This window comes from Tribolium castaneum, chromosome 3, assembly GCF_031307605.1.
Source record: "Tribolium castaneum strain GA2 chromosome 3, icTriCast1.1, whole genome shotgun sequence".
Taxonomy (NCBI): Eukaryota; Metazoa; Arthropoda; class Insecta; order Coleoptera; family Tenebrionidae; genus Tribolium; species Tribolium castaneum.
In genome coordinates this window covers 14639562-14662076 of record NC_087396.1, presented here as the reverse complement: position 1 = coordinate 14662076, position 22515 = coordinate 14639562, and the positions used below count along the sequence as shown (strand labels likewise).

The 22515-nt window shown below is 34.2% G+C and overlaps 1 protein-coding gene across 3 annotated transcripts; it reads right to left on the bottom strand.

The window, feature by feature from the left end:
* Positions 1 to 506: 506 nt before the first annotated feature.
* Positions 507 to 17522, bottom strand: LOC664468 (uncharacterized protein). 3 transcript variants are annotated; one of them, XM_970473.4, is made up of 4 exons: positions 17387 to 17522; positions 13796 to 14083; positions 12759 to 13698; positions 507 to 1124 (listed from the first exon to the last, which is right to left on the bottom strand). In XM_970473.4, the coding sequence occupies exons 2-4, from the start codon at positions 14026 to 14028 to the stop codon at positions 921 to 923; spliced, it is 1377 nt and encodes a 458-aa protein (XP_975566.1). In that variant the 5' UTR covers positions 14029 to 14083; positions 17387 to 17522; the 3' UTR covers positions 507 to 920. The 3 variants fall into 3 exon arrangements, with proteins under 3 accessions (XP_975566.1, XP_008195969.1, XP_015837641.1); XM_008197747.3 differs by having other exon boundaries at positions 13871 to 14083; XM_015982155.2 differs by lacking the exon at positions 17387 to 17522 and adding an exon at positions 17199 to 17348.
* Positions 17523 to 22515: the final 4993 nt, after the last annotated feature.

Sequence of the window (22515 nt, the reverse complement as noted above, 5' to 3'; positions counted from 1 at the left end):
ATCGGGACAAAAATAATAATACAAGTACCTGATTAACAAATGTACTGCTATTAATTGCTGTAGTGCTGTAAATGTTTTGATTTAATAGAAGTGACACAAATTTTCAGCTTTAACTTTACAAATTTTGCAGATAAACTGTAACAAACAAATAATCAGTGTGTTATTGTATAGCATAGCTTTTTGGCACTAAAAAACATGCAGTGAGCAATTAATTTAACACTTCCGAATATGTAACATAATAAGTAAATTAGTAATCGTTCTATTTATTGATAAAAACTGAATTTAATTTAATCAATAACAAATATTACTAACGAAATTTCAGAAATGCAGTAACAAATCATTAATATAACATTTTAATCAGAAAGTGTTTTTTAATAGTGAATAACAAATGGGATATTACTCGCAACTACTCTTCTTATTTTATATTTCATAATTTGTAATAATTATTATAACCATATTTATTGATATTCACGTTGTTGCTTTGCATAAGAAATAAGATGGGACAATAACAGTTTATTTGTTTATTTATTACAATATATACAATAATTTGCACACAAATCATTTTCGACACATCATTTACACATTAACTTACACTCAAACTTGCAACATATCTAGTTAAATACATTTCTTAAAAATAAATGAAAAATACCTGAATCAATAAGTTAAGAATGTGTTTTTAAAGAAAAATAATGCCTCCAGTTGCCCCAAATCCCCCGATTCGTGGCAAAGGTCGACTTACAATCACTCTAAAGACATAATACCTACATGACACTATAATTTTATCACAACTCTAATAGCCCATCAGGACTAATACTGCAAAATCGTGGTAACTAGCATTTGGCACCTGCAAAATGAGCAAACTTATGGCAGTATTTCGGTGCATCAATGTGATAAAACGTCGAATATCACAAAAATTTTGGTCACATCATCGAACCGAACATGCGCTTGCCTCGGGTGAGCATCAGACTCACAGCCATCACAGACAGCAGGAAAAAGACCAGCCCCAGGAAGGAGGTGAGCAGCCGACAGCGACATCGCCACTTCTTGTCCTGCTTCATGCGTTTGGACAGCAGCTCCGACCGCGGAACGTCCAGGGTGAAGTCCGCCTCGGGCCGGCCCCCAGGCTGCAAACCAACAAAGCCTTACATAAGGTAATTACACACTTCCGAAGTGAAGAAAAGCCAATATTTGAGAAGAAAGCGAGTTTTATCTATCCTACGGATTTATTGTGCAAGTGAAGCGACCTTTGAGGTCGGCATTTTGCGCAGGTGTGGCTCCAAGACTCCAGCAAGTACTCAGGAAGACGCGGGTCTGGGGAAATCTAGGAGAAATCATTTCATGATGATTAGTGAGGATACTTGGCTAAATTAGTGTCTAGACGTGATGTAAATGATGAAATTATTACTGGCGACATCGATGGTGTCGTTGAACTTGATAAGAGCGGAAATTCGGATTTTCAGACGTTCGCTAAAGTTATGTTTAATTTTTGAACACATGTCAAGTAACTGAAGTCATACATAAAAATACCATTTATCAAATCAAAAAACTCTTAATTGCCACCTGTCGCATTTAATCTAGGTGTGTACTATTTCCGGTTTTAACGAAAATCGTCTAACATTTTTGTGTCTTGTAACAGAAACAAGTTTTCTATTTTCCATTGATAGTAAACGGAATTAAATTAATTACTGTTACAACTGATTAATCAAGGAAAAAATTGATTCAACAATTACGCCAATTCAATTTTTTGGTTTAAATTTAAATATTAAAAATATCAGTTATTGATTCAAATTTTATTAAAAAAACCAAAATTAATATTAGTCGAGGTCTTCGTGTAAAGTGTGTATTTTTAAACATTTTTGTATTTTTTTGATTGTATAAAGATTTTTTCATTTTGTACAAGGTGGTGTATCTCGCTATCGTCTTTTGTTTTCGACTTACAAGCAAAAATTGACATTTTAGCATAAAAATTCATAGCTTCCTTATTATAAAAGATACACATTATGCAGGCATTTTTTACAGAAAATCTAACCATGCTACCAGCAATTTTTTTAATCATTCCTTTAGCTGTAATAACATAAAGTTTTAATTTTTTGATTAGGAATCATAGTTGACTATGACATTTTCGAAAAGCTTATTTTTTCTGAAGCGAAAACAATGTAAATACAGTTTGATATTTTTATATACTTTTGATAAAAAATATATTTATAATATTTGAAAGTAGTTGGCCATGCAAAAATTATTTCGCATAAGAGGTGTGAATAGTATAAATATTTTGTAAACGGTTATTAAAGTAAAAAATATGACATTATAAAAATAAGCTATGTTAAAGTTTTTTCCAATTGAACAAATATACAATCGTCGCAAATTTTAATTACACAAAAAATGTGCAAAAATTTGCTATCACTTTTTTTATGATTTAGTGAAGTGCTATGGAGGTGACATTGATAATGTTATGTATTTTTTAACGAAGATGGAATTTTATTTTAATGTTTGGATTGTCATTTTTTTGTAAAATAAAATTTTATTGAGAGGCAATCATACAATTAATAAAATCTTTCTTTTTCCGACATTTCATGTTTAAGTAGAAAAAAAGAATGACAATGTAAGCTTGCCATTTTAAATCTAAAAACAAATAATTTTTATTAATCGCAAAAATCTTCTCTAATAATAATTTATTTTGCTGTTTTTGAAATAACTACTGTTGGGTAATATATTTTTCATAGTTTTAATTGAAAATCCAAAATTTTTTCATAGCCTACTATAAAGAAAAAGAGAAATGCTTTTTAATAATTTAAAAATAATGCATTACATAAATAGACATATCAAATCAGAAAAAATAAGCTTTTCAAAAATATCACAGCCGTCTATGAATACTGTTTAAAAAAATACAACTTTATGTTGTGACAGCTAAACGAATAATTTAAAAAAATCGCTGATAACATTATTGGATTTTCTGCAAAAAAGTGCCTATAATGTCTTTGTTTTAAATTTGTATCTTTTATATAAGATATGAATTTTTTTAAGATTTCGCTGAAATATCAACTTTTTGTTGTTGTTTATAAGTCAAAAACAAAAGACGATAGCGGAATGCTGTATGTTCCTATTCGGACATATAAAATGCATCACCCTGTACAACTAATTATTCTTTTGTTTTAAAATTAAGAATTCTTACAACGCTCGCTGCAGGAGCTTTAAACCAAGATCATAAGCAGATATTAAGTTAATTGCAGTCAAACATCAGATTAACTGAATATGTGACCAAATTTAGTTAATAGAAGTTCAGATTCAGGAACTAACAGTGAATTAATTCTCGCCTTCTAAAAACGGGTCCAAAGGATAATTAATATTTTAGACTATTCATATTTCTGGGATAACCCATCAGTCTGTTCAGAGTAGTTCATCTGTTAGTGTTTTTTTCTATATTTAATAATTTTTCAAACATTTAGTACTGTCTTGTAGGTACCTGATCGCTTAGAATTTCTCTCTTTTTTAAAGAAATTTTTATAGCTTTATTAGTTTCCTTCGACACGTTATTAACCGCTTATTCTAGCGTGTGCTTTATGGTTAATTCCTCGGTCCAATTAGCGCATCCATAGGAAAGCCCAGCTCTGCTGCAATTCCAAACTGTGACGGTCAAGTCACAATTCACGGTCATCGCTTGCAGTGAGAGTGAAGCAGGAGATTCCATCTCGCGCAGGACTTTCTCTCCAATTTCCCACCGAGATGACATCAATCCCTAATTTAGTTCTCGAAACAATAAACGATGACAGGTGTTGACATTTCTTGCACGAGTAGGTGTAAATGTTAGTAGTCAAGTAGTCTTGAACCCGATGCAGTTGCCTAATTGATAAAATTGTTGCGCCAAGAATCTTTCGATTGTTTCCCTTTTACACAACATTTTGTTTGCCGATGCAATTGGGACTTTTCTCACAAAGCACACGGAAAAACATACACAACAATAATGGCGAAATGTTTATTTTGGTGGCGCCGCGGAACTAACACAATGAAAAATCAAGAATTATTACGTAATTAAAACTAACGATCGATTAATTAGACGATTTTCATTTCACGCAGTGACTGAAAAAGTGAAAGAGGAGGCGAACACGTGGAACAATCGAGTAAATTAATAATTACAGCAGTTGTAAAATTAATTTATAATCTCGTTCGTATTAAAGTAATAAACAATGTGAAATTAGTAATAAAAAATCAATCATTTCGACCACCTATGCGTATTGTAAGTGAAAATTTCTCGCCATTCTCTTTCAACCGATAATTATTCTCCATATTCGGTCGACCGTCAATAATTTTCACGGTCAGCGTCATTTGAGAGCGTGTAATATCGTCTAGATTCCTTGTAATTTCCCGTAATGGATTGTCACGGTACGTCTTCATTTGTTGCGGTTACACTTCAGTTGGCTTCACTGAGCGATAAAGCCGAACTTCTAGTTACATATCTATACTTAACACAAAAAATTGCCGATTACACAATTTACATCAAGCAAATTGATGTTCTGCACTAATAACACGGCTAATCTTCGTGTGACATACATAAGACCGTTGTTTTGAAAAAATATAAGGTTATTAAGGATCGTCGTAACGTTTTGTTAGGTTATGATAAATTATAATTGCAAAATATGAGGGAAGTGCATTGAGATTTATTTCTACCGTGGATAATTTGCGTTATGTAAGAGAATCCGCGGAGATTTTAATGCCGGGTATGGACACCCACCGCACTGTGCAAAATAAGTTCATTTGAATATTAGAAAAGCTATCAATCATGTAACTGTACCAACTAAAATAATTATATTTTCAAATTTTATTGCTTTTTAATGATATCATTAATACCCAAAAATTTAATTACCTTTCCATTTTTATGATTAATTAATGACTCCAACTGGACACCTACCAAAAGCTGGCAGTTTTTCTTATTTTAGCAAACTCTAATGTAAAAATATCGAAATAGGGAAGGTGGTCAAGGTTTATGCTAATGTTATTATATAATTTCGTTTTTAATTGGGTTTTAACCGTAAGTGATTCTAAAAGCTGCAAATTAATGATAGGTATTTTCTGAAGTGATTTTATGACGAGGAAGTTTTTTTTTTGGTTTTCAAAATTTCCCAAAAATTGCACGGAAAATTGAATTTGGTTACATAACTGTCCCGAATTGGTCAAGAGACAAGGAGAAGAAACTGAAGAAAGTCCCATTGTAGTAATGTTGACATTACCATTGCGCGAAATATTGTAATTGCCCATTACTTTCTCCGATCGGTATTACGTCAGCGTGCGGCAAATCCTCACGCATTTCGCATCGACCTACTGAAAAAACCGAAATCGCTTATTCGCCATTGACACAAGCACTAACTTTCCCACTTTCTCTCGTTTCGGAAAGATCTAGAATAAGCATCCCTGAAACTGGCTATTGTAACGCAGGGTGTACTGGATTTTTGGGATTCTTCAGCGCTTTCACATCGCAATGCGGGTAATGCATGCATTGTTAGGTAACGCCGATGGGCGACCGAATTGCCCATTGTTGTTGGTTTTGTGGCGGATTACGCATGATGGATGTGACTGGTTTCGATTTATTAGCGTTGGACGGAACAGGTATGGGCGGCCGGTGAGAGTTGGTAAAAAATTGCAAAGAACGGCATTTTTCGACGGTGTGGAAATAGGAAAATAATTTCGGCGGTGACGCACCTTGCAACATCGATCGAAGGAGAAAAGCGGTCGAGAGAAATTTCGGCAAGTGGAAAGGGGAAAGAACGAAACAAAAAAGACCTTAAACCTTTACATCAAGTTGCGCAAGGAATCGCAATTAAGATTTTTTCAAATAGCATGGGAAAAAGCACTTGTTTCAGGTCTACGTGAGAAGCAAATAAAAAGTTTTAACGAGTAAACCGACATTTCAGCAGATTTTGAAAATTTTAAACAACACTGCAACTTGTATGAAAGTGTGGATGGATCAGTAAGTTTTGATTTTCATGGCCAACTGCATTCTTAAATCTTTGCCTTCAAGAGTGTGAAATAAAAAAATTGGGTATGAGTTGTAAAAATCAATTTTTGGTTTAGAGTACTACTCTAATCTGTTGTACAAAATTAACATACAAAAGCCTGGCACAGGTGGTTTGAGCCATCACCATAAATTTTACGTAACGAAAATTATGAATAAAATTAAACAAAAGTAGAAAAAATGATATAGAAACAGCGATAAATAATATTTGTTGTGAAAAGCGAAATATCAGTTGAATTCATTGTAGTTTTCCAAAATTAGAAGTTATTTCGACAGGGAGAGAAATTTGCGTGGATGCTCCGTGAATCACCGTGGCAATGGTGCAACCTTTGGAGGAAACATCCCAACAAGAATTCCCCCATTTCATATTTACCGAAAAATTTATTTATTTATCAACCTTGAAATAATCTAAAACCAGATGTAGTTTGTATTTATAAATAATAACAAAATCCTAAGGCGAATTAACTGACCCGATGACCGAGATTCGAGTCCCACCTCCGAAAAGCCACCATCACCACCATGTCCCATCTCCACAACGATCCTTTATCCCTTGATAATTCGCGCGACCGGTTCGACTTACGAAACATTTTCACAATATTTGCCAAAAATATTCTCCATAAAACAGAATAAACTTGGCAAATCTCAGGTGATTCCGGGGCCGACAATTAGTGTTTGCACACACGTTCGCTTTCTTCTTCGTTTACGTAACGTATTGTTAATTAAATAACTTTTGATTGTTATTAAAGTTCAAACAATTTCTCGGGAGACACGTGTTTTAAGTGACGTGCTTGACATCATCTACGCGGGAGTCAGAAGTCATGCACTGATTTTTCCCAATGAACATAAAAACTCGAAAACTGTCCAAATTCGCTCCAACTTTTGAACCAAAACCTTGCGAGACTTGTAGAAATCGATTCCAGTTGGCCAGAAATGGGTCAAAACCGAATCGCGTTTATTAATCAGCTTTCTTTTCTCGCCTCATAACAAGACAATTAAAGAGCTGATAAAAAGATTAGGAATCATCAGGATAATGATATGCAAATTGTGATATAAATTTAATTTGACGCTTTACAGCGGTTTAACACCGGCGGACCGTAAATGCAAAGATAACTGGGGAAATTTTCAACGAGGTTAGTTAGCTAAATTAATATTAATGAAATTTCCTTATTTTCACCACTTTGAAGACAGGAAATCTGATATAATTTGACATCGTCGTAAGTACGGTTTGACGATTTGATGGCAATCTTTAGGTCTTCCTCCATTACGAGCTTTTGTCTAGCTTTTTGTGTTTTGTAATACCGCCATTCAAATATCATATAATTACTGGAAATTGCAACACAGGCTTTTTGCAAAATAAAATACTCGTACATATCTCAGTCGTCGATCGTGTTAGAAGGACTAGTAGTATTTCAGCAAAAATCCCCAGTTATACGATTTTCAGGTTTTACAGCTAAAATTTTAAACTTAATAATTTTTTTAAACTTTAATAATTCTTCGATTTAGGTTTAATTTCAATATCTTTTATTCTTTCGATTTCAATAGTTAATCTTATTGATTTAAGAAATGGCTTTTATTGTAAGCTGTTGTTGATGCTGATTGCTTTTGACTATTCTGTGAAGTTGAAAAAAAACTCATTTAATTACTGAAAAAAAAATATTTCTGGAATAAAATCCTAAATAAATAATTTTTGACGAAAAATTAGTGTAGAATTCTAAAATAATGCAACATATTTTTTCAATGAAAATTGTTACGAGCCTGTAAAATTTCCGAGTGCAAGGCCTTCAAAAAGTAGGATTTGAGAAACTATCTAACAGCGCCTTGTTATTTAAATAAAAAAGCACCTTCGGGATAGACTATAAACTACCTACTATAAGAGAACTATTATTGACTTTCAATTTCCTTATTGTTCATTTGTTCAATGGTATAATTTTAAGTAATTTTCATAGATTTTAAATGTTTAACTCAATTTTTTTTTAAATTCTCAGTAGCGTTACTGAAAAAAATACATTGTATAATGAAGTCATATTAATTGTTATCTAACAATTTTTAAAACTCGGAAAAAAATACTTACATGTACTGAGATTTTTAATTTACTGAACATCATATAACACACATAACACTATTAATCCTATGATCAGTTTTACAAAAGTCGTATCAATATATTATTAGAGTGCTTAAATCTTCTCCATTAATATGATAAAGACTAAATATTATATACCACGCCATGACACTATTAATTGTGTTATTCTATGTTGAGATTTAAAAAGTCCATATCAATACATTGAAAACAGTACTTTATAGAAACGCCAATGTTCAGCAAAATAAAATCTTCACTGTTTGTAGTGTGAAGGTAAAACCAATCTTCAAAAATTGTAATTGAGAAAAAAATATTTCAATACAGAATTTGCGAAGTAAATATTTTCTTTTAAAATTAAAAAAACAAATGTTTACATTTAAAATATTTACATTAAGTTACAAATAATTAGAAAAACTTGGAAAATTAAACCGAATACCAGAGCAAATATCTAACTAAAGTAAAAAAGCCAATTCAAAATTCTCAAGAACAAATCGTTCAAAATTGAAAAAGGTACATGGTTGCATGTACAATGTGTTTTTAAATAATTCCCATCTATTTGTCTGTGAATTTCCCGTGTAAAATCAGAAATGCCGCTTTATAGATTTACTGACAGGCATTTAGACACCGAATATTACCATTCTCCATTTATTAAGTCTCCAATTCAGAATAAGCTTCGACAATGAAAGTGTTTTTATTGCACAGTGTAACAATTTAGTTTCATTTTAACGAAATTTTTAAAATTAATTAAATGACAATTTGTAAATTCTACAACTGACAGTTTTGACATTTATTGACAGAGAATTTAATTGAACAGAGCGACACATTTTTTTACATGAAAACCAATTTTAAAGTTAAAAGTTAACTTGTTGATTGCTGAAGAGGTAGCTCTGGACTCAAGAGATATTTAGAAATAACTTTGAAAATAAGATAAAATTTGCTCCCCCTTTAAACTAAAGTTGACCTGTTCTAGCATTTTTCCAATCTTTTGTTGAGACACGTGTATACTTAGATTCACTTAGCAGATCTTTATGTCGAGACAGTTTATGAATGATATTATAAGAGTGAGTTTAGATTGGCAACTTTAAAGACATCTAAAATAATTTAAAATTCAGAAAAAATTCGTAAAGAAGAGAAATTTTGAAATTTTGGTGGTGTTGGTGTAGCAAAAGATATGTGTTAATTAAGAGCACAATTAAGCCAGGCAGTTCGTTTAAGCGATTGGCCAACTGCTCCAAAAAACAGTAAACAAGAAATTTCTTTATCTTTATGAAATGATAATTGAGGCCATCGGCAAAGGGTCCAGCTCGAGTCGCGTTAAAAATTCGCTAATACGCTAGACAGCTATTGCAACGTTGAACGACTTTCCAATTCGTTTCGTTCAGATGCTTTAGCCAACAATGTAGGGTAGTAGGCCAAGCAATCATTGAAAGTGAAAATAAAATAAAACTCACGTATGCACAAAACGACCGAATCGTCGCCTTCGATTACGACCACGGCCATCTCCCATGCATCCCAACGCCCTAATCAGCCCCCGGCGCCAATTAACTCCACCAATTTCTCCAAAAATTCCACCACGTTATTACATAAACGCATTACTCGGACGAGGGTGTGAATTGTGCTAAAGCTGTCGTCACCGGCCAAAAACTGGTCAGCGGCCTTCGAAGGCCGTCGGTAACGACGTGGTGCAAGACCGCCTCGGGGAAGCGTTCTGGCGCCTCTTTCACGCCCGGCATTGTCTCCGAAAGGTTGAGGATGACCCGGAGCACGAGTCGTGGTTGGAATTACGTAAGACACCCTTTGGGGCGACCAAAAGGGAAGTTGGCGGCCCCACATATGCTGTTGCGTCATCGCGCCAGAATGAAGTGCATTAGACTGTGAGATTTAAGTGCTCGATGAAGAGGAGAAATGTTTCCGTGTTATTTTAACGCTCGGGTTGTTGAGGCCTTGTGCCGTGACTCTTCTGGTTCGGCGTTTCTGGTTTTAGTTTTGCAATATCTCATGTGGATTAGGACTGTTTTTGGTACATAAATTCGTAAAGGTACAACCACTTCAAGCGGAAAGAATGTAAACCACGTAGGGCTTACGTAAAATGGGGTCATGTGCATACTCTTCACGGTTGATACGGAAGAAAAATCATTGTTATTGAGGAAGTAAGAGAGAAAATTCCATGAGAAATGGAAATTTTGTTACATAAAGACATTTGCAATGGAGATAATAAAAATAGTGTTGGTTAAATCGGAGAAAAACGAGCCTTGCGTGCGAAGAAACGAAAAAACCAGACATAGAAACTGAAATAAAAGGCTGAAAATTATATGCAGCTACTGCTACTATCCTATTTCGCAGAAAAAACAAATCATTATACTACACATACTTATACAAGTTGATTAATGATTATAGAACAATTTCTATTAGTTGGAAAACTATAAGGTCCTCCTTTTTTCAATTTTTTTCAACCCCTAAGTTAGTATTTTTCTTACAATAAAATGTATTTAAAATAAAAGGCTTTAAATCAAACTTTTTTAAAATTTTCTAAACACTCTCAAATGTAATGTTTCCTAAATATGTTAAAAATACCTTAACCGACCTTTAAAACATTTTGGCTCGTAAATGACGCCATTAGATATTATCATCGATTGTTAAAAGCGGTAAACACAGCATAGCTATTCTGAATGTTTAAATATTAGAAATAAATACACGCAGATGTAATTAGCCGATTATTTATCTGATTGTACGGTTAATTAGCGTTGATATCTTGTATCTCTGCAAATCTCAGACAATATTACGTCATCAACTATTCATAACTTTGAAGTAACGAATATTAATCAATAAATTTTGCAAATCTCCGCATTCCCGTAAATCAAACTGCATGACCTTTGACAGTTGCAATTATCTAAAGTGTTTAAAATTAATAATGCTTCTTAAATTTAGAAGTTGAAAATGAGTGTCACTGCACAATACCTCGTAATCTGAAGGCGATAAGTGCTATGCATCCATGTTTTGTTTACTAACAATTATTATGCAAACAAATAGAAAGAAGAAATTGAATCAATAGCTTTCGTAAGAGTGTTTTTTTGCAATATTTATTTAATAATTGTAAGTTTGAGCTTTATGTAAGATTTTTCCACCATTACAAATCCAATAAAACCATCAAAATCCACAACTGCCAATGATGTGTAATATTTTATATTTCGTCTTATGTAATGTTTACGTGTAATTCTTATTCAGAACGTAGGTACAGCCGTCAAAACTTTTTGCTCACGATAAATCGTCCCACGAGAGCGTAAATTCCATTTTCGATGATCAAAATCAGGAGAAAGTTTCGCTCTGATTTTGATTTATTTGCAATTTTTTCAATGTGTGTTTTTTCCGGCCGGAAGGCTGCACCCTATCCACTTCCGTGTTGTTTTTAAGACTCTTGACAATTATTCATAAGATCAAAACGTGAATACGCTGCGATGCTTATCAGATTCGGTATTTTCTCTTTATTGCAAAAGTATTTACCAGATGGCGACCCATTTTTTCGTGGTCTTGCAATTTGAAATTGAAAACTGTTTGGCCGTGGTAGAAAGCGAAAAAATGTGACATCTGTTAGATGAAAAGTGGAGGAGTTGTAAATTCAAATCAATTTCTTCGGGTATTTAAAAACCACAAAAATGACGACCAAATCTGTCATTAAATGTTTCCTACTTTAATCAGCTTCACTTCGGATGACCCAAAGTTCCAAAAATTGTTTCGAACGCCCATGAAAATTCACGTTCACTCAACTGGGCCATGGTAAGGCAATCAATTAGTTTGATGCTCAAAAATGCTCACAACGGAAATATTAATCGGAAATTTTTTTGCAAAATGGTTTTTTATTCGTCGACTGACCTTTTCACAGTGACAGAGTTGTAGTTTATTGTGATTATTTCCGAACAATTAGCAGTGACTGTTACAAAAACGAAACCAAATAAATAATTTCTGAATGATTAATTTGTGGTTTCTTGTCTCTGATTAGAAAAATAGGACGCGAAAAGAAAGTGCATACAAATGCCCAATTCTTTTTCGTTTTAATGCATAAAAGAGTTATTTCAAGGTATGAGAAGAAATTAAATAGAAAATATTATCTTTCGATCTGGCTAGTCCCAAGACAAAAATGTTGTAACAATAAAAGTTCGTGTAATGCAATTTTAAATGTTCCTGTCAGGTATGTTTGTTAAAATACATAAACCCGAATTACAACCAATAAAACTCCAATCACGCAGCTACCAAAATGTCAAACCAACCGAAAAAGCACATTCCATTAATTAATGTTTAATTTGAATGAAAATCCGATAAAAATCCCATAATTTCACGGCGATATTTCGTCACGGTATGATATTAACCGCGTCTAATTGCCAATTTTAAGAGCATCTACGCGCAGCGAAAACTTTTCCGACCTTGAACATGGTATAGGAAACGAATGAATCGGCCGATTTGACGTTTATGGGTCATTTGGTGGCTTACGACCTTTCACCATGCCGGCGATGAGGTCATAAAGAAATTTCGCTCTGATCTAGTAGTCGGTTGGGTGAGTCACGTGGGAGTCGGATTGTTTTGATCTAGTGGGTGTATGGGCAATTTAAAGGCCCCAATTACATGTTACACATCTGGGATGCTCTTGTCACGACTGGATGATTCATTGAAAATACTTACAAAAAGCGGGACATCCGTTGGTTTTGCCGCATATTTGACCTCCCCTTCCTGCACGGCCCTCACCCCGTAGTACTGCTCCCACACGCTCGGCTTATTGTCGTTGACGTCCCTCAGGGAGGTCCTCTTCGGCGGCGCGTCCTTCGCGGGCTTGCTCCCGAGGTTCTTGCCCCGGTACAGAGTCCCGTAGATCATCGCGTTCCTCACCCCGTTCGGCACACTCCCCAGGTCCTCGTGGATGAAAACCGGGAGAGCGTGCAAATCACTAAAACCACTACTCGACGACCCCGAGGGAATCTGGTACAACTCGTCGGCGTCACTCACAGTTCGCTCGGGAGAGTTACTGAAAGCCCGGAGGACCGAATTGATTTTCCGACAGTTGCTCAAGTTAACGCACAGTTTCTTCATTTCTTCCTCGGTGGTCAAGCGCAGGAGTTCGATGCTAGCGGCGATTTTCTCGTTGACGGACTTCAGCATTTCTTCAGGGGTTAGTCCGGTGCTTCCGTCCATGGTGGCGTTGATCCCGTTGAGGAGCTCCACGAGGACCTCTTTGACGGAGACGTCTAGACGGTCGGTGGTAAAGTCCTGCTCTTGGTTGAGGCTGGTGTAGCGGAGGAGCGCGTCATCGACGAGGGAATCGTGGGGTTTCCTGTCCGGCCAGATGGGCTTGGGGATGGGGAGGTCGACGCGACCTTCAGGAATGGTGGTCAAGGTACCAGAGGAGGATCCAGATGATGGGGGCGACCGGTTGTTTTTACCAACCCGGTTGGGTTTGACTGACTTGGCAAAATTTTGGTTTTGTTCACTTTCATCACGGAGTTTTGGGTCGGAGTAGAACTGGTCGAGACTGCTCCCATACCCCGACGAGCTGGACTTTTCGCCTGGTTGGGGGCTGCGTTGCCGGGGGGCTTTTTGTGGAGCGTCGCGAAAAAGGGGGTTTACCCTGCATCAAAAGGCCAAATAGATGGTGCTTTTCGCAGGTTTTGCGAGTTAGGTGTTACGTGGTTACTTTGTTAGTCGATGGGAGTTACAGTACTCACCCCGGCGGCGCACAGCAAACGTCATTGTCAGTGTTACAAGTGTTCTTGAGACTAACTCTGGGCAAGAAGACTGACCTGCTGACTGAGTAGATCTGCTTGAGTCCCTTCCGGTGGGTGTCTAGGACAGCGAGGGGGTCGTCGGTGACGTCTTCGTCTTGGAGGATGCTCGGGATAGGATCTGCTTGACCGTCGTTCGGCGTCGGGGCCTTGCGCGGTCCAAGCCATCTTAACATTTCTGATTCGGCGGATTTCAGCTACCTTTCAGCATGACAGTGCGAGATGTGACGGCTGCAAGTGATTATTGAATTGGAGCGTTTTCGTGGCGCAATGTACGTTTAAGTGGAAAGCTTTGTAAGATCTCTTGTTGGAAACTTGCGAAACTCGTAACCTTACGGTTTTCATCATCGGTAAATTGCACTTAATTACAAAAATATCGCCGTTTTTCTGACACCAAAATGATGCATTCGCAAAGACTTGAATTGCACACATTTCTTCATAATTTTGCTACTTATCAACAATGCAACATCCGTTCTGTGTGCGCGGACAATATTCCATTGTTGTGGATTTTTTCATCGCAAATTTACTTAATACAATTTTGCAAAATTATAAAGACAAGAGGTGTGGAGGCGTGAACAAGATGGGAGATGTATCGCAAAACGTAATATTAGATGTTTTTCTCGCAGTGTTAAAGTGCAAAAAGCCCAGTTTAAATAACCATAAAATCTCAAAATAATTTCTCTAACCAGAACATCAACGTTGCAAAATAGATATTCCTACAAGGTATAGGTTTAAAATGTATTTCTGAAACTGAAAGTTTAAAGATTTACATAAACTAACAACATAACTGTTTAAACCACTGTTGAAAAAAATACTGAACTTATAACACATTAAAAACAATTAGTAATTCAACGTACTTTGTCTAATATATTTCTTTAGTATCTTTATGTTCTGATATACCAAAATAAAAATTATAGAGAATTTCTCCAGTTTGTTACATTTCTACTTTTAAATTTATCATAAACAATTTTAAGATAATAAAAAGTAAAAGCAAGAACATGTTCTGTAAATAAACACAATATTTGATTGAATTCTTGCCTAAATTGTCCTGATACTCGTATTCAAATTAGGTGAATCAATAAAATAAAATTATTTTATTTCTATAAAATTTCTGAAAAGTACCATTTTTTATCTACTCAAGCAACCAGTGAAACCAAATTTTTCATATACTAACATTGTTCTTTTTTTTTTGAAAAGAAGTGGCCAACTTTTAATATCTACTACAATCCTACATTTATTACAGACATATTGTATAATAAATTAATTGGCCCACGACAGTTTTTGAGAAAATGTAATGAACACTTGAGAAAAAAGTACTCATTACTTCTTTATCCAAGTTGTTACGAAATGTATGCAAGATCGAATGTAAATAAAGCAAAATCACTTACGAGTATATTCGTACCTACGTTAATTACTGGTAATGATAAATAATTAATTATTTTGCAGTTATTCGAGTATCCTCAACTAAAAAGTAATAATAGTCAAGTGGATAGGTCAAGTTCAATTCATTTAATTGAAGCTCCTTTTCATAAGAGTCAATACAGTGGCGTCCACACAAACAAATAAAACATTCGCACTTGAGGCATATGGAGGAAGCTTTAAGTTAATGTAAATAATTTTTTTAATAATATCTTGAATGACTGCCACCTCAAAGATGCCAACTCCATTTTCTCATGATTATCGGTAACTGAAAATTTGTTTTTTGGTGAGCGAAATGTGTGTTCTTTGCATAACACATTTGCAAGGCAATAAAAACTGGGATCGTGTTTTCTGCCGTCTGCTCAAACATTTGCTTGGTGTATTTACCACACCAATATTTCCCTTGTTGGACTTTCAGCAAATATTGCTTTAGCAAAAGTGACTTGCAACGTCTTTGATACAAATCGAGAAAGTACCTTATCTTTTGTATACCAATTCAAAAACTTGTAACAAAAATGGATAGAAAGCTTCGATTGAGAAATTTACAACCCATAAACTATTTACAGCAGTTTTGAACTTGCATTTATAAGAAATAAAAATCACGCTGGGTTAAGCTAGGGCAATGCAAGGGTCATTGATGTCAGGGCCGAATCACATGTTTAATGAAATGAACGGTACTTGTCGCAGTGACTGCAGAATATAAAATAAATTTCTTTGAATCGTGTTCAAATTGTTCCTATTGTTACTGCTATTTCCTAATCCGGCGATAGTCTCTCATTTAATTAATCTAAACGCGATTTAAATATAATAAAACAATGGCAGAACATGACATGGGTAATAATGAAACGGACGTATTTCATTTCTACCAACATTGTTGTGTCAGTTTTGCCATTGTTTTAATTGCTCCACGATTTTCTGCCTGTCCACTCCATTATAGCATTTTTTAAATTTCCGATCGTAAAATCTAAAATTCATAAAAAATTATACAAACTACATTAGTGTATAGCCACGAATGTGCATGAGATGAATTTCAATTGCTTGAGTCAATGACTTATAATGCTGATTGTTATTATTGTTTTAAAAAATATTGAGGTAATAATGAGGTAATTACGGTTTTTTTGGCACGAAAGATTAAGGATATTAGCGTGTGTAAACGTAATTTAATTGTAACAAAAATTAATTTTTTGTTTAACCCAAGGCAATGTGGAGAATGTACCATTACTTAATTTTTCACAAAAACAATCCTAAAACCGAATAAAACCAACAAATGCATTATCACATTAATCAATCAAACTTATAAATATTCAATTAAATCAGCTGTAATTCAGTTCATTATTTCTACAGATGCTTCGCGTCAGCTTTTTTTTAAAATGCAAGCTAAAATTGTTATGAAAATAATTAAGACGTATTTAAATTCATTATAAATAAAAAACTAGGTCAATAAAACACCGAAGCAGTATGATATTTGACAAGAATATTTTCAAATTTCAAACGTGATTTAGTAGTTAAAACATCAATTAATTTATGACAGCGCTGATGTAAAAAAATAGTATTAATGAAGTGGTCACAATACATTTTTGCCACTATTGCAGCTAATTGCTTGCATTCAAAAAATTAAACAGATAATAACAATTGATTTGTAATTAATTTCGCTCACTTAAAAAACGTATTGTCTGCACCAACAATTTGATAATTTTTCGGAGATAATAACCGTTTTATTTGGAAGGAAATGTTTAAGCTTTCTTATTAAAATTAACGGAAGTTGATAAATTCAAAGATTACTCTATCGCGACCGCTCTAAAAAGACAAAGAACTAAATATATACACAGTGGAGTACAAAAATGAGGTCACTTACATAATTCGCGCAATTTGCAAAAAAATATTATTAATAGCACCATCAGCAACAATACAATCAAAACCCGTTTACCTCTCTAATTATGTAAGCGAACTTCTGAAATAAGGCTACCCCACACAAAGCTCTGGCATTTTCTCATTAACAAACCACAAAAGTCAACAAGCTTTAAATCATTTTTCGCAAGTGAATTTTTTCCTAATTTGTTGAAAAAAAATTGAATGTAAGAGGTGTCTTGAAGTTGGGGTAGAGACACAAATTACCCTTAACAGCTCGGTTTTGGGCTTCTGTCAACGAACTGTCACTTGCTCAGCACATAACTTGGTCTTTGGCGAAGGTCTCGCGCATGCAGCCGGCATGAACCCGCCAACGAAACTGAAAGTGGAACCCGGAGTCGCGAGGTGGTCAGTGGCCGGAGTCACCGGAGAGTGGGGCTGATGCTTTTATCAGAGTTCATGTGGTAATCCTGCACAAAGCGATGGAATGCCGCCTGATCATGCATCTTTTTTGGGCTGAAGGAATGTCAGGGCGCGAAGAAATGGATCGAGGAATGCATACAATGGACGCTATTGTTAGGGGATTTTTGAGCCCAGAATGACGCGACAAGAGTTTTTCGAGCCGGTATACAATGCATTTGCTTTTCTGGGCTCTTGCATTATTTATAGACTTTTAATTATATTAAGACCAGATCTCTCGTTTTTTTGGCGGGCGTATTTGGACGGCTATTAGTCACAGAAAGTTTTTCGTTTAGAAGGTACCCTCATTTTTGAAGAGAAACAAATAATTACTAAAGCCATGTCTAACGGGTATTAAATTGGTGATATAATCGCTTGCACTTTTTTTAATTTTGGATACCACGTAATCAAAAATATTACTAGAAAGGTCATAAGCATAAAAGATTGACCAGTGCTTGACTGGTTTACAAAATTTTTCATCAACTGTAATATTTGGAGCTTCAAGAGGCAGAAAAAAAAATCGACTGACATTAAAACTTGAAAAAATGTTAATCTACAATTTGTTTATATCTTATAAATTACATATACTTCAATTAATAACAATGCTAATTTCTTCTTGACAGGGTTTCTAATCAATAGTAAGCGAAACGATATGTTTCCTGCATGTGACGTGAAAATTACACAAAGGTATTTAACAATACATCATACCTATGTGTGTCGAAAAAGTAGAAGCTATGATTACAAGAGTATCTTCTTCAAGTAGTAGGAGATTTTTATAATTGCGTCGTTTAAGCGCGTTTAAACAATAAATTGAAGAAAGTCACGTTTGAAATTACGCAAACTAAAAACGTTTCCAAAATCGTGCATTTTAAATTTGTGTAAACAATAGATCAACTTTAGGTCACTTAAGTTTAGATTTTAAGTTAAGTAGTTTTACGAGTCTTAAAGAAAGCGTAACAAATCACCACTCAGACTTATGAACATATAACACATTTTTTATTTTAATAAAACGATAGTTTATTTGCATATTTTACTACTTCCCCCATAAAATCTTTATGGAGTGTTATTTAAATCACATATCTGCTGTCTTCGTAATTATAATTTTCACATGTTAGAAATGAAATGAATCGCAATTTTCCCAGAAAAAAAGGCAATTGAAGATTATACAAACTGTTTATAAATGATTGTAGGATTTCAGGTGGTTCTGGCATTTGAATTTGCCGCATTCAATTATTTTATTTTTATGAAATTTTTGAAAAGTACCAATTTTTATGTATCCAGGTTACGAATAAAACCAATTTTTTCATATACTAGAATTGTTCGATATTTGTTAATACCTACTACGATTCTACAATAATTTATTGACACTTTGTATTATACTTACAATGTTTTTTGTATTTGGAAACATTAATTATTGTGTTAATTTCTTGTGAAATAATTGTACTTGTACACTCACGATCAAAAAGAATGACACCCTAAAACCGCAGCCACAAATCTTTTCGAAATGATACGGTTAATTTATAAACCAGCTGGATATTGTATCAAGTAGCTGGAAAGTTTGTAGATTAACTTGTTTGTTGAAATTTATGATCTAAAAGTCTTTAGTCGGACTTTTGCTATCCGGCCCGAGTGGTAGGAGTATCATTCTTTTCGATCGTGACTGTACTTACCTATGAAATATGAAAAATTCAAAAAATAAAAAATATAAACATATAAACCTATAAACATTAAATCTTTTGCGCATACTGTTTTTTTATTTCATTGTAAATACGACTGGGTGTCGTAAATGCAAGAGAACATTTGTTTGTATCCACTTGCAAATTCACTTCATCTTTTTTTGTTAGATAACTTTACTTCCTCCCATTTACGTTTATGTTTTATTGAATTTTGCTGTGTAATTTTCTATCCGCACCTAACACTTGTAAGTAATGCAAAACAACATAAACTTACAAGCATACATGAGTGTAAGTCAGCATGTCTTCGGTTCAATTAGAATAGAATGGCTATGTACATGACTGAAGTAACAGTAAATCTTAATTTGTTTGTGTGCAAAAACATGCAAATGCCCTCCAAAAATCGAAATATTTGGCATCGCTTCGGAATGACTCAGCAAATCGTCGAAAAACAGATTTGACTCAATTTGTCCTTCTTCGAGAATCCCAACAAAACAACTCTGCTGTCAATAATTAATTATTACCTAATTTTAGACAAAAGTGAAATGTCATAAACTGGCCGATACCCATATGTCGTGTATTTCCCAACCGTTCAATCATTAAAATTTTGTAATAGATTGTTGCTCCTCGCCTCCCTCCAGCATCCGAGCCCCTGAAACCGTACTCATCATCACAGAGCAGTTTATTGGAATTCCTTCGTGACGCAACAGACAACCCCAACCTGCTTGTGGCGCCGCGTGCCAAGCGAGGTCGCTGTTTCCACAAAGAACGAAAAGTGGTGGATGCGTGCCGGCCTCGGCGCATCCACCACTTTTCGCGTGCGTTTTATCTCCGTTGCCTCACATTTAATTGCCGTTTCCCAATCTACTATTATCATCGAGGCAATAAAACACTCGCTGAGGGCGCTGATGGACATAAATTAGGCCTGACCTGGTCGTACCTATCAATTATTTGTTTCATTGTTTGGAGGATTCGCTTGATTTACGGCATGGTGTTTGTGTGTGTGGCGGTTTACGCCCCGTCCAAGGCTGCGAGTGGTCGTTGGAACGTTTTCTCGAGGTGTCACGTCGCGGCTACTGAAGAAGTCGGTGATCTATCGATTACGTTCATTGCTTTAAATGTGCGTAATTAGACGTGGCCGTAAATGACATGAAAAGTCGACAGGTTGGCTTGGTTTAACTGAAACACACTCAAACTTGTTCGTGTGGGTTTTAACGGGAGCAGAACGCAGTGTAGGTATCCTTAAATGGGACACCGTGGTTATTACACCAATGGGTTTATATAAATATGGCTCTTTTATGGACCACTAAATCTGACTTGAGTGTGTGCAATCATGGCAGGGTGACCTGAAGAGATTTATAATATTTTGATGCCCTAAATAAAGGCCGTTGCAGAATTCTCTTATTTCTTTAAGAAACCGAAAAAAAACAGTTATGCTTTTTACGATTTATTCAACAAGGTGTTGCAGCAATTTTACTACTACTTTTTTTCAATTTTTTATCAATTTGTAATAAAAAATACAAACAAATCTTCATCAGGGTCATCTTTAGATCTCAATTAGAGTCATTAAAGCTCAGTCAAGTTAAGTTGCTACCAGCAGAAAAGCCTCTATAAAGATGTTTTTTTAATTATAATTGAAAAATGGCGTCAGAGATTTGTTACGTATTTAGTGATCTTTATTTTATATACACGATGACCCAGAGGTGTGTAATCGGTCTATAATTTTTTTGCTATTTAAAAGATTGCAATGCTGTTTTTATTATCCGATAGATTAAAGTCCACAAACTAAATATATTTTTATTATACACAGGGTGGTGAACCAAAGTTATATTTTTTTAAATGGTACATCTTATATATTTTTGCATAATTAAAAAATAATGTAACTTTGTATAAACTTTTGTGGGTCTATTTTTTTTCGTTTAGGAATTATTCAACTTTTGGTTATAAAAAAAACAATTTTTGAAAAAACACTGCAAAGTCGCCTATGAATATTTTTCGGCTAATTCGCAATAGAAAAATTTAGAATACCTTGTAGTTTTAGCAAATAAACGACTTTTAGTTAAAGCGCGCAGATAATATACTGAGTGTGCTAAAACTCAAAAAGTTGAATAGCTCATTTTTTTCAAACGGAACACCGTGTATTTTTTTATGTTCGATAGCACTTTTGATCAGCTTTCTAACGGTATTGAGTTTGCATAGCAAATTTAAAATATTTTTCGAGATTTAAAAAAAATATTTTATTACAAAAAAATTTGTTATTCTAGAATCTGAGAAGTCAAATGGTAATTTATTTTTTGATATGTACTAATGTGACTAATTACGTTGGTAATCTGATTATTACTATTACTAATCTAATTATTATCTAATTATTAATTTTACTCATCAAGAATTAATAATAAAATAAATAAAAAAGAAAAAATATTTAAATATCTTAAAAAATACTTAAATTTGCTTTACAAACCACGTATTATTAAAAAGCTTACGAAAAATGCTATCAACACGTATAAAGAGATAGATGGTGTCTTAATAGTAAAAAATGAGTTATTTAACTTTTTGGGTTTTGTCAAACCCTGTAGATTATCTGTATGTTTCAAGTAAAAGCCGACTATTTGCTAATACTACAAGATATTTTGAGATCTCCTGTTGCAAATTTGTTGGTAAATAATCATAGGCCACTTCGCAGTGGTTTTTCAAAAATTTAGAGATAGACCCATAATAATTTATATGAAGCTACATTATTTTTTGCGTAGAATTTTCCTATGCAAAAAACATATAAGGTGTTCCGTTAAAAAGAACTTTGATTCACCACTCTTTATGTACAACACTCTGTGTATAATAAAAATATTTTAGTTTGTGGGTCGGAAAAAAGTCATAGACCAGTTACACACCCCTGGGTCACCCTGTATAATTATAACTGACTTGTTCTCAAGTATACTGTAATTTTAATAGTAAGTACATACAACTTCCTTAAATAATATTTCCTGAATAAAGTATTTTTTAATAAGAACGTTAAAACAATTTCTAAGACACCTAGTTCAGCGGACTGGAACTCTATTCTGAATACAAAAATTATGGCAATTTTCAATTTCTTATCGATTTCTTTTTATAATAAATAAAAATTTATAAATCAAGAAACTCACAAATTTACTTCGATTTTTAGGTAATTCGAGCTAAGTTAATTATAATTACATATATCTGCAACGATAATTTGCGACAGATCGGCAGTCAAATTAAGATTTACGCTAATTAGCCCCATGTAGGTAA

What these genes read in the sequence shown, in the direction of transcription:
- LOC664468 (XM_970473.4), bottom strand. Translation starts at nt 14,028, where the DNA reads ATGTTAAGATGGCTTGGACCGCGCAAGGCCCCGACGCCGAACGACGGT. An exon ending in GTTTGCTGTGCGCCGCCGGG is followed by an intron (nt 13,699 to 13,795) that starts GTGAGTACTGTA and finishes CTTTTGATGCAG; the next exon opens with GGTAAACCCCCTTTTTCGCG. An exon ending in CAACGGATGTCCCGCTTTTT is followed by an intron (nt 1,125 to 12,758) that starts GTAAGTATTTTC and finishes GTTGGTTTGCAG; the next exon opens with CCTGGGGGCCGGCCCGAGGC.